The 13,240-nt window shown below is 38.9% G+C and overlaps 2 protein-coding genes across 3 annotated transcripts; both read right to left on the bottom strand.

The window, feature by feature from the left end:
- Positions 1-681: 681 nt before the first annotated feature.
- On the bottom strand, positions 682-2,828 carry LOC117983681 (spermine oxidase-like). The gene is made up of 2 exons (XM_034970306.2): positions 2,450-2,828; positions 682-2,021 (listed from the first exon to the last, which is right to left on the bottom strand). Exons 1-2 carry the CDS (start codon positions 2,770-2,772, stop codon positions 719-721), a joined length of 1,626 nt encoding a protein of 541 aa, XP_034826197.1. The 5' UTR covers positions 2,773-2,828; the 3' UTR covers positions 682-718.
- A 333-nt stretch (positions 2,829-3,161) lies between these two features.
- Positions 3,162-12,970, bottom strand: LOC117983693 (aromatic-L-amino-acid decarboxylase). Of its 2 annotated transcripts, XM_034970316.2 has the most exons (7): positions 12,817-12,952; positions 7,701-7,738; positions 7,206-7,290; positions 6,648-6,882; positions 5,873-6,122; positions 5,046-5,194; positions 3,162-4,558 (listed from the first exon to the last, which is right to left on the bottom strand). In XM_034970316.2, the coding sequence occupies exons 2-7, from the start codon at positions 7,729-7,731 to the stop codon at positions 3,842-3,844; spliced, it is 1,467 nt and encodes a 488-aa protein (XP_034826207.1). In that variant the 5' UTR covers positions 7,732-7,738; positions 12,817-12,952; the 3' UTR covers positions 3,162-3,841. The 2 variants fall into 2 exon arrangements, with proteins under 2 accessions (XP_034826207.1, XP_034826210.1); XM_034970319.2 differs by lacking the exon at positions 7,701-7,738 and having other exon boundaries at positions 12,817-12,970.
- Between the last annotated feature and the right edge of the window lie 270 nt (positions 12,971-13,240).

The following is a 13,240-nucleotide window of genomic DNA, read 5'->3' on the forward strand; positions in this document are numbered from 1 at the left end:
ATGTTCTTAAAGGTCTGTAAAATCTGCCAATACGCACTTGGCCAGCGTGGTAGACTATGGCCAAATACTTAGTAGTGAGCCGGCGATAGGTTGATCATGATGCACTGTATAAGTAGATATAGTACCTATAATATCAAAAAATTGTATGGCATCGCCTGCAGCCTACACGGATAGTAAATTTAACAAATGCGGTGTCGTACAATGTACATTCGTCTTGGCTGTTGGAATAACACTAGATCGGTGACGTCACAACGTTCGGTGACTATAGCGGAGGCTAGCCACCGAAAATAAACATTTTTTGACGCAGCCTATAAGTCTGATCAATTTTTATAAATGAAATATCGTTAGAATTTTATTAAGTTGTAGGAGTGGCCCAAATATTTCAATCAAGTAATCAGAATTACCTATTTAATATACTGCCCGTTTAGACTGCAGGCGATACTATACGATTTTTTGATACTTAACTATTCAGTGCATAGGTGGCATGGCATGGCAATCGGGGAGAGATCGCCCCGCACATTCCCCGCGCTAACCCCCGCCTCATGTCCCGATTGACATTTCAACCTGTCGCGGACTATAGATGCTTAGGTATAATCAAAATAAATTTTAGGGCAACATTTTTATTATTAAAACAAAATATTTTCAAAATTAAACATTTATAAAAAGTGACCTATAATAAATTAACATGAAGGGTCATCGATCTTAGCACAGCAATAGACTAACGTGGAGGGCCGTCGAACTTTTTTGTCAGTTGTATAATGCGTTCTGATTCGCGAACACCACTTAGTCTTGCAGCATGGACGGTGCCAAAATGTCCTGGGACAGTGGCCTCTCCAGCAAACAACAGTATCGGAGGCTGAGGATCACAAGGCCCCGGTACAGGGGTCCCTAGTTCACACTGATGGCTTACAGTGGAGCAGCATCCCATGTAAGAATAAGATCCACAGAAGTGAGGATCTGATGCCCATCGGGAGCGTAGCAACATTTGCGGGTAAGGAAGACAAGGATTACCTGTAAATCTGCGCAACAAACATGTAAGTCCCTCGGCAACATCATTTTCTGGCATGGATTCCATCACTGCAGCTTCCTGGCCTGATATCGTTGCACACAATACGTGCTTACTTCCTGGCATTTCATCAACTGAACAAACTCCCCGCAACCAGTCGCATCGGCACTGTAGTTCCTCAGCTGACCAAGCAAATTTTAAATTGCCTTCATGACACACCCAGTAGGGCTCTGCATATTCCAAAAATACTTTGTCGCTTAAACCGTATCCCAGACTGTTAATAGCCTCTAGTTTGCACATAGGGAGAGGTGGAGCGAAAAGTTTATCGGCTTGACATTTCAAACATCCAAGTGAAATCGTCACAATAACGTAATCAGCCGTTAATTCTTCTCCATCACAACATTTGACTAAAACTCTGCCCTTGCCAGTCTGTCCGGAACCCCAACGAATTACATTCACAGGTTTGTTATAACGTACACAGTTATCTGGCAGCTCCCTTAGCAATGGTGCTATCACTCCTACATAACCTAGCGGCACGCGAACACTTCCACCTGGCAGTTCAATATAACTCCCGTATTGATCTGCGCTCACGAGCGATAAGTCATCTCCGCATTTATTTCTCAATATATTAGTTAATCCAAACATTACTCTAGCGGCATCGTATCTTTGATCTTCGGGAAAGTTGTGCAGTTCTTGCTGAACACGTAAACCTATGAAATTCAGTAACGTACCATGTAGTCTCTCACAACCTAATCGAAATAAATTAGCAGCCTGCTGTTCTATTTGCCTGAATGTATGATAAGCTGTTATTGTTACTGGAAGGTCTATGGCTCGACCTTCGCTTGTGCAGAATAGACCTCGTGATGAATCTAAGCGAGGTAACGGTGTTTGCAGTAGTCTATCTTGGGAAGCCAAGGTGTATACGGAATTCGGCAAACAAGCGCCATGAATCCACTCTGCTCCCATTTCAATCACAGCATCTCCAAGCCAACAAGAATGAATTCTTCCACCAGGACTGCAATTAGATGGAAAGGACCTAAGTATACCTATATCCATAAAAATTAAAATTAAATATCTCGAATAGGTAACTAGGTCTGTCAGTCTGCTAGCTTTTCACGGCTCATCCGTTTAACTGACTTTGACAAAATTTGGTACAGAATTAGCTTGCTTCCCAGAGACGAATACTTTTTGTCCCGAATAAATAAAGAGTTCCCACACAACTTTAGACAGCCTAAATCCGCGTTAGACGAAGGTTGCGGGCATCAACTATTTGGTACAGAGATAACTTCATCTCATAATTCCCGTATACGGAGAAGTAGGTAGGATACGCTATTCCGTCTCCCGGAATATGGAAGAGTTCCCATGGGATTTAAAAAAAACCCAAATCAACGCGGACGAAGTCGCGGGCATCATCTAGTAGCTTATAAACGAAATTTTATTTACCGTTCCTTAGCCTCCAATACAACAAAGTTTCTAATGCCACACTGTGTAAGATGGTGGGCAGCCGATAGACCTGCCATGCCAGCGCCGACTATTATGACACGTGGCTCTTTGCAGGTAGGGCTGATACAGCACGAATCCAAAATACAATGCTCCAGTCCTGCAGCTGATGCCCTCAAAACAGGGCTTTGACTTATATATCGACACCATTTTGGTGTTATTGATAGTTCAATAAACGACGCGAGTTTCCTAATGTTAGTATGTGTAGACGCAATACTCCATCTTTTAGGCCATAAAAACATCACACGTAATAATTTCATTTTCATCCATTGAATCAAATTTTTGAATTAATTTTGTTTCTATAAAATACTATTCAATTTTGAAGGAGGAAAGGAAATAGTAATTGTCTCTTAATTGTCTAATAGACAGATAGGATACATAGATCAAGAAGATGTCAAGAAGATTTATTTATCATCGTTTTTTGAGATAGGTGCCTACCTGTTATCGGCCAAAACCACGATGATCCAAACTTCATAGTTTCTGCGCAGATAAATTTTCAGCATTTATAAAATAACGAAAGTCTGGCCCTCACAGGCTTTTTCTCTTTGTATAATAATAATCAATTTCATGGTAGGTATTCTACCAGTATACCTATTAGTAGGTAGCTCACTCTGATATCACTACCTAATGCCTACAAATAAAATAATGCTTAGTTTTATTTTACGCCATTTATTAAATATTTTAAGATAAACATTAAAAAAATTATATTTACATAATAAATAATCACATCACAGATCAACATCTTACAATATTAAAAAAAATGTAAGCATTTACTCATGTGCTATAAGTATTTATAGTCCATACAGAATGACTCCTCACGCGCCATTTTAACTATATGGGCCAACTGTCATGTCAAAAATACGGTTCATGGGATCATATTTAAAATAAGGTCTAAAATCGTACTTTTGACACAAAAAGTTAAAATGGCGTGTGAGGAGTTAAATTTTATGCGTTACATATGAATATTAATTTATTGTAAATATTTTACTTCGAGACTTCGCTGGTATTCTATGAACTACCCACATAAAATTCTGTACTCGCGAACGAAATTTTGAATTTCCGTTCTATTCGAAACATTGGAAGAAAATATTTTTTGGTGTCTATAAAGTTTATAGGATTCTGATTAACTATATAAGAAATTACATGGGAATTAATAGATATGATAACATTATAGGAATAGGACCCTTTTAAAGGTACATAAGTATACTACCGAATGGAATTTATTTTAGTAGGTACCTATATATTTTTTATCATTCAAAATTCATATTATTATGGTCTCGAGAAACGTTTTTTGTTTAGGGTAGGAACAAGTACTTAAGTACCTATACTATACATTTAGTTTTCTGCAAGGATTTCGTCGGCTGAAGCTTTTACTTCCTTCCATGACTCTTGAATGTCGCTTTCTTCTGAGTAACGCGAACAAATCGCTAGCCTCAGGAAATAAACATCGTCGACCTTTGATGGCACAAGATGAATCTTGCCGCGCCCATTTATACGTCTCAGTAGAGCCTCGTTAATGTCATTGCTTCCTTTCAGTCTGAAGCACACAAGACCCATAGAGACTTCTTCAAACAATTCAAATCTCTCATCATCAAGGCAGAGTTTTTCGAAAAGGTGAGCTAGGGCGACATGTTTGCGAATATGTTTCTGGAGATTCTCTACGCCATACAACCGTAGAACAAACCACAGTTTGAGGGAGCGGAAACGTCGGCCGAGAGGAATTTGCCAGTGACGGTAATCGGGAGCGGAGCCTTGTTGGTCGTGTTTCAAGTACAGCGGGTCAACGTTGAAGGCGTCCACTATCCACCTGGGTTGTTTGAGCCACATAGCGGAACAGTCAAAGTTGACGAGCATCCATTTGTGGGGGTTAAAATTGAAGGAGTCTGCCTTTTCGACACCCTGCATCAGGTAGCGGTATTCTGGGCAAATGAATGCTGATCCAGCATAAGCGGCGTCAACGTGTAACCAAATGTCCTTTTCGTTGCACACATCGCCGATTTCATCTAATGCGTCGAAAGCGCATGAAGAAGTAGTTCCCAGAGTCGCCACCACCTGAAACAAACAAATCATTTCTAATTCGATTCGAAATAATAATACCTACATTTTAAAATGCAAGTATGTTCACACTCACATTTATTTTGATTTAATTTGATTTATCGTTTGATCTCAAAAATTCTTGCTCGCGTATTTTACCGCCTCGTGCTATTTATTTTTGTACCTAAACCCCATTTGAAGCTTGTTTAACTATGAAGGAAACTCCTTTATGTACTACTAACCGATGCCCGCGACCATCCGTGTGGATTTAGGTTTTTGAAAATCGCGTGCGAACTCTTTCATTTTGGGATAAAAAGTAGCAGTATTTTACTATCCGTCCTTTCAACTATCTCTATGCCAAAAATCAAGTCGATTGGTTGCTTAGTTAGGGCGTGAAGGAAGGACAAACAAACAAACACACTTTCGCATTTATAATATTAGTAGGTATAGATAAACCAATCAACTGGTATAATTTTCACTAAGTAGTTACTGTGTAGGTACTCACATAAAAAGGTATAAGTCCATTGCGGATGTCTTCTTCTATAGCCTCCTTCAGGGTGTCCCCACGCAGACGTCGTTTGTTGTCCGGCTTCAGACTGCGAAGTTTCACACCACCCAGAAGCCCAGCGCGTTCTACTGACGAATGGGCTTGCTCTGTTTAGAAAATTAATACAAATTAGTTATGTATCGATAAACCTCATACAATCACAGAGCTCTACCATACACTACTTTTATACCTACCTAACTTATTTTAGTTTTGAGAATTTTGTGAACAAATGAATTGGCAGTCGCCGCCACTTCAACTAAAAACCAAAGAAATTGTATGTACCTACTACTACCACAGAACTACTACGTATAAAAACATACAGATAGAGATGGCAATTGGGGAGAGAACGTGCCGCCTCATACCCCGATTGTCATCTAAACCTGTCGCGTACTGTAAGTACTCCCTTGGAAATATACGGTTATGACTAAAAATACTTGCAGATGATTCGTCTTATACCTACCATCTTTTAAATTATGTACTACCTATAGTACGCTACAGGTCGAGATGGCAATCGGGGTATGAGGTGGAGGGACGCCCCGCACACCCGCAAATCACTCTTGCTATCCCGCACCGGGTTAGCGCGGGGGCTGTACAGGGCGTCCGTCCCCACCCCGATTGCATCCTTGACCTGTCGCGTACTATACCTACTTAGTGCCTATCTATAAATAGGAATAAAATCTGAGAATTTAACCTGATCTTGGCCCGATTTATTCAGTTGTTATTAGTTGGGTAGAGATATTATCTAAGATAGAGATCGTAGGTCGTAAGTAGGTCTAGGTACTCACTATTACAATAGCCCACGAGTTTCGACAGAATGTTAACTTCAGTCCATTCAGGGTGTTGTTCTTTAACTCTTTGCATTGTACGGGCCTTCGCTCCAAGAAGGGCGACCAGGGTAGCCTCACTGGCCGTGCCCTGGATCACGCCACCCGCCTCTCCGCCCGAGCGCGCAAGGAACTCTTCCGGGAGTCCGAGCATCTGGCCCAGCCAATCCAACATCACAACTTCCAGCTCGGTACAAGCAGGGCTGGCAATCTGTAATTGTACAAAACACTGATTAACGACCTCTTTAAGAATAATGTTATTTAATTATTATTTATAGTACCTACCTACTTGGCTACATAGGTAGGTAACTATATATAGATATTTGTACCTATCACTTGCCTGAACGGTGAAGGAAAACGTAAGAACATCGCGCGCGTAGGCGTGTAAGATTGTCACACAAGGAAGTAGGTTTACTTATGTATAAAGAGTATCTATGAAGTACTTCAAACTGCAGCGGTGCGACTGTTAAAAGCTGGACCTAATAAAGCGCGTTTCAAACTTCAGTATGTTACATAATAGGTTGTGTAATACCTAGGTCCTAGGTTCTATGTAACACAGTGCATGTACCTACGTTCTAGGAGACGCGTTGGACACGCTTCCTTCGCACTTCATTGGTTTTTTCTATCTTTTATTAGTGTACCGTAGTCTGTAGACTTCAGAAATCTTACAGCAAAATAAAGTTTTGGCTCTACAGTAGATAGATTTTTCAAAAGTACCGACTAATTAGTTACGTACCCAAGTGAATCCAATGCACGCAATGGCTCCACTGAGCATGTCAGCTACGATGGCCGGATACGAGTTGGCGGTAGGGAAGTAGGCGTGGAAGCGCGGCGAGTGCCAGTGGGTGACCCCGGACATGATCACGCGCTCGATGTCGTCCATCACCGCTGTCCACGGCTCCGGCTTCTCCGGAGCTTGCTCCGGCACTAATGGACGTAGGTAACCTGGCTTCACTGATGGCACCACTTGCCTGAAAAATAGGTAAATAAGACATTTCAGATAATTACGTAAAACATACACGGACAAAAAGACTATCGCAATAATCGCAACAAAATAAAATTAAATTAAAAACAACAGAACGAATTCTATATATATCTATCCGTTCGACTCACACTTGACTGAGTTTTTTCGACCGCAGCCTGAACTGGGTCCGTGGGTCGTAACTCGTAATGCTCCCAAATTCAAATCCAAATCGCATCGCAACCGCAGCCGTGTCGCAGCGCTTAGCCGCACCATTGATCACCACAAAATATTATTTTTTGAAGCTGGTTAAAAAACTGGCGTAGTACGTACCTGTCTCGTATATTTTCTAAATATTCGGCGATATAATTCGTCATTGCCGACGAGAAATCCTTGAACTCCTTAGCTTCCATTGCATCTAGAATTAATTAAAGCAATATTAATATTACTGATCTACAATATTATTATTCATCATCCATAGCCGGCTCACTACAAAGCACGGGTCTCCTCTCAGTATGAGAAAGGTTTGGCCATAGTCCACCACAGTGGCCAAGTGCGGATTGGTGGACCTCACACACCTTCGAGAACATTATGGAGAACTCTCAGGCGTGCAGGTTTCCTCATCATGTTTTCCTTCACCGTTAAAGCGAGTGATCTTATTCAATTTCTCAAAACGCACATAATTCCGAAAACAAACAGCCGTGTCCAATAGTCCATTATTGGACGCATGTAAGCTGATTGGATGGAGCGAAATATCTTGCGGTAAACTAGTAAGTAGGTAATGTAAAGAAGACACAACACAAAAAATTGTATTTAAGAGAAACAAACCAAATTTTAAGTATAAGTTTTGATCCGACATGATAGACCTGAAAATGCAAAATCATTGTTAGTAAGCTAGCTAATTGGTTTAGTACCTAACTTGTACCCATCTAACAAGTGTGTAACTTTGAATACTAAGATATTCTTATATAGATAAAGATACGTACGTAAAAAATGTAGGTACCTACAGAGAAACTAATTTTCACGTCCCTTTTAGTCCACGTCTATCTTAATACTTTTATTATACCCTTTGCATCATCACTTTCTATTCTGGTCTTCGCAATCAAATACCAAAAAAAGTCCTTAGCGATTAAAATATCGTTGCCTTTTAAATATTCATAGTTAGTAAGTACTAAAGGAAACAATGTAGGAATTACTGCAGATTTTAGTAGCCATGCTCAATGCCGAGAGAGCGGCAGCAGTTGCACAATTGCGGGCAAGTGGTGCGAGGTTACTGCGCGGACCTCGGGCACTGGCAATACTGACTTTGTAGTCGGTACACACCAACTATACGATATTAAAGAATCTATTTTAAATTGTAATCACCGTTTATTTCAATAATGCAAGGCCCCTCAAATAAAAAATTCATTAACCTTCAAAATGATGTTTATTCAAAAATCAAATGTAAAGTTCTTCGAAAACTTTGCATAATGAACTAGATCTTCTTCTATCTTTTATAACCAACTGGTTAAAAAAGATTTCTTTGCCTCATCTCGTGAGTTAATCACAGAAGGCTTAGCTCATTTTTAGGGTTCGTACCCGGGGGTGCCAATGGGCCCCTTTTACTAAGCCTCCGCTGTCTGTCCGTCCGTTTGTCTGTCAGTGCAGTATCTCATGAAATAATGAACCGTAATAGCTAGCCAGAGAATGAGATAATTTATCTGGTAGAGCACAGAGTGTGTACCTGCCGAATTTCATGATTCTAGATCAACGAGAAGTACCCTGTAGGTTTCTTGACAGACACGACAGATAGACAACGAAGTGATCCTTTAAGGGTTTCTTTTTCCTGAGGTACGGATACGGAACCCTAAAACCCGCACAGCTCTCGCGCTAGACAGCGCGGGCGACTTGCGGGTGTGCGGGGCGTCCCCCCGCCTCATACCCCGATTGCCATATCGACTTGTCGCCTACTATAGGTGCTTCTACTACAAACAATGTAACTAATAATAGGTATGAATAGTATAAGAACAATAAAAACTTTTTAATTAATAACGTCAGTGATGTGGTTATAACTCTATGAATAACGTTCAATAAAAAGTTAAATTGGAGATTGGCCTCGAATCAACAAAGTGGATGAAGTTTTTATAACGACACCATGATACCTACCTCCACTTCTTCGAAATGGAATATTTAATTGAATATAGAAAAGGTAGGTAATCCACTTAAATGGATCTTTTCTCTGAATGAGAATGATTTATGTTATAGTCCACCACGCTGCAGGCCAAGTGCGAAGTGGCAGATTTCGTACACTTTTGAGAACTTTAATAATACTTATGAAGATATAAGCTCAGGCCTGCAGATTGCCTTACGATATTTTCCTTCCCCGTTAAAGCAGTGATAGCTCTAGTTAAACTTCCGCTTCCTATTCGTGGGGTCCGTGGTACGATCCCTTGGCACGCACTTCTAAGATTACATAGGTACATACAAGTAGGTACATACTTACGTACGGACTTATAATCCTGTATATACATCGATGTATAGCTTACAGAAAACATCAATGGAAATTATTTGAAGCATTAGAGAGTAAACTAATGCACAAAATTATTATCTTTCTTGGATATTGGATAACGGTCAAGGATAGTAAGAAGAACGCACGCAAGGTAGAGTTATTAGACTCAAATGCGCCAGCGCAGTGTTAATGAATTAGTCATTTCCTCTCAATTGATCATAGAATAAGTAAAAAGCTAAAAACAAATTATCACCAACCCAGTTACTATGGTAATATTATTCTCTGTAGGTACTAGATAGATAATTTTTTTAGCGCTATTCATTATATAAATCATTAGGCACCTATATTTTATCTACATATAAAGCGTAATTATTCTAAAATTGTTACCTAGAAAAATGGCAGTAGATAAGTAGGTCAAAATAGTTTAGCGATTTAACTATCGTGAGTGATTTCCATTATACATCTCACAACCGCGACGCGTGCGCGAAGTCCCTTTGAAAAATTACCCCGGATGAATTCGAAACTAGTCGGGCTACCGTCGACTAAACACGTGAGTAAAGCCGGGTGTGAGATATGTATACCTGGATCACAATAGTTAGTTTTTTTTAAATTGAAAATATTACAATACAACTTAAAGCGTGCCTTGTCTAATTACTATACAAATCATGCCCGCGTGGAATGGTGCCAAGAATACTGGCTCCATTTCTGCGCTGGACAGCCAGGCTGATCCGTTGTGCAAAAAAAAATGTGTTTAGTTTTAATTTCAGTTTTTTGTATGAACGTATTAAGATTCAAACTAGGTAAGTACAGGCTGAAATCAAGGACCTATAAAACAATACTCCACTGAAATCTAAATATTATTATAAACATTTAAATATTTTAAATCTTAAAAAAGATAGGTACTTTAGGTACCTACCTAACTAAATTCAAAGTTTAAAAACAAACAATAACTCATAGATTAATTATTATTGGTCTCGATGCAATAACTCATACATAGAGTAAAGTAATATTATAAGCTGACACAGCTATAACTGTCGGATAGTCTTTTAAGTAGGTAAGTAGGTTTCGAGTCTCAACATTAAAATTTCTAGTCACTAATGGCTCCAAAATTTCTTAATAAGTATAAATTAAATTAAAGTAACACTAACGACGTATCGTATGAAGACGTTATTTCCCGTATACGGGCGGCCGGGATTACCCCTGCATAATGCGTGTGCGGTGAATCAACTCGGAACAAGTTTTACGGTTTTCCTTGAGCGACATTCGAATTCTCTTTAGCGGTTACCAACTTATATCTACCTACTTACTAACATAATCACTAAAATCAGTACCCTTATTATAAATGCGAAGGTGTGTTTGTTTGTCGGTTTGTCCTTCAATCACGTCGCAACGGTGCAACGGATTGAAGAGATTTTTTGCATGGGTAAGTATAGATAAAGACCCAGGAGAGTGACATAGGCTACTTTTTATCCCGGAAAATCAACTAGTTCGCGTGGACTACATAAATTTAGAAGCCCTACTTTACCCCTTTGTCTACCAATCCGCATATGGCCAGCGTGGTAGACTATGGCCAAACCCTTCTCACTATGAGAAAGACCCGTACTCTGAGTGAGACGGCGATGGTATGGGATCATGATGATGATGATTTTATCACTTTAAGGGTTGAATTTTTTAAATCCTTTCTTAGCGGATGTCACCGTCATGTACCTAATAGCTATCTGCATGTCAAATTTCAGCCCGATCCGTCCAGTAGTTTGAGCTGTGCGTTGATAGATCAGTCAGCTTTTCCTTTTATATATTTAGGTTTTTCACATTGAGTCGTATTTTCACGAATCACGAAAACGAACCAAATATGAATGAGTGCACAAACGTCCTTAGTGTTACTTTCACTGATCCGCTTCCTATATTTTATATCCTATACTACAGTTCAAGGCATTCCGGTTAGAATAATGTAGGTAGCTGTATCATGTACATACTAATATTATATAGCAATAAAATATATATAAATTTACCAAAGACTTGCATACTAAGTATAAAATGTACCTATAATATAGGAATAGTTAGGATGTTCCGATGGTCTGTTCCGTATCATTGATCAATATAGGCTATTGACTCTACATTTTTAATAAGTACATAGATATTATGAAATTATAGGTACCTACGCAGTTATACCAATTATTAATGAATGAAAATATAATAGATATTAAAAAAAACAAATAAATAAAGACATTTTGAACTCACGGATAAGCCAGGGATATATGCCTATATATACCTAGGTACATACCTGCCTATCATTAAAGGGATCGGAAAATGTTTATTTAGCGTTAAATGATAAGTAAAGTAGGTATACTTATCATCTGCCTTAGACATAAATCTTTTTTATCTAAGCACTTAGAAACCGAATTTTAGCCATATCTGTACAGTAGGTACTTATACCTACCCTACAAAATAAATGTTATCAATAGGTATATTATGGTAGATGGCCGGTCAAGATTTTATAATATTGGCATAGGTAGTGGACGATATTGATAACTATAATATAAGTAGATAATTTAATAATATCGCAACATCAAATAGGTAGGTGCAATTGATTTTATCCGTTTAAAGCTCTAATAATTAACATCATTAGAAATATTTACCTACTTACTTATCGAAATAAAACAGTTTTCGCCTGAGTTTCGATGCGTGGTTCCTACCCTGACTCAGGGTAGAAACCACGGGTCAGGTCACAGGTAATGTGTCAGGGTCCCTGACACATTACCGAAACCCAAAAATCGATTTTTAAGCTTCCGTACTGAAATGGTAAAATAGGAACCTAGGGTGCGTGACTAGTCCGTCTGTCCGTAGTCGTAATCTTCGAAACGGCTACTTAAATCTATTTTGATACAGATAGAGAAAATCGCGGGCAAAAGCTATACTACCGACTCGTAGGTAGATTACGAATAATATTGGGTCGGCAAATAATAAATTTCAAGGTTATTGTGATATATTGTAGCATATTGAGAACGGGTTTGTAGGTACGTAATAACTAGCTACCTACCACTTTAAGTAATAATAAGTTAATCTTAAGTAAACGCCTTTATTTATTTTTAAAGGTAGATTCTACCTATCTGCTATTATATTATTATGTATATACCAAAGACATTAAATTTTAAAATTTTGCTTTGAAAAGTTAAGTAGCCTTAGGTAGGTACATACCTAGGTAGATAGATACCTAGCCCAAAATGTTCATCTAAATTTTAACTTAACCAATACTAGGTAGGTAAGTATAGATAATAAGCAATTGCTTGTTTTAAACATGAAAATTAATTTACCAAACATCTGTTTACCGTTGTAGTAAGTACTTAATCTTACCAATACTTAAATTAATCAATGACCAAATTTTCAGGTGATCTGTAAAAATATGATACCAAAGTACTATGGCTCTACAAACTAGATAGGTATCTAGGTACTTACCAAATAATATATTTTTCTCTTGAAAGGAACACTTAACGTAATAAAACCGTCACTGAATTATGTATAGGCCCGTTCACTTGGCAGTAAATAACAGGCGCCGGCCACTATCTCGCGCTCACTGCCCGCCACACCGCCGCGCCGCGCACTTTATATAATGTAACTTAGAAGGATCACTATGTACCAGTATATCACACTCAATTGAACTGATTAACTTCAGCGCATGATCCGTGATAACAGAAATACGCTCGCTGTATAGGTGCTGTACAAGAAGATAGGTTTTCCCTAGTTCCTTCCACATTATTATGACTACCACGGCAGGCCATGCCATAGGGGTAGGTAAGTAAATTGATAATATTACATTTGCTAATCTATTAGGCAGAAATCTAGAGCCTATAAGACCTATAGTGCATACAGACGGAGTGGA

This window comes from Maniola hyperantus, chromosome 1 (genome assembly GCF_902806685.2).
Source record: "Maniola hyperantus chromosome 1, iAphHyp1.2, whole genome shotgun sequence".
NCBI lineage: Eukaryota > Metazoa > Arthropoda > Insecta > Lepidoptera > Nymphalidae > Maniola > Maniola hyperantus.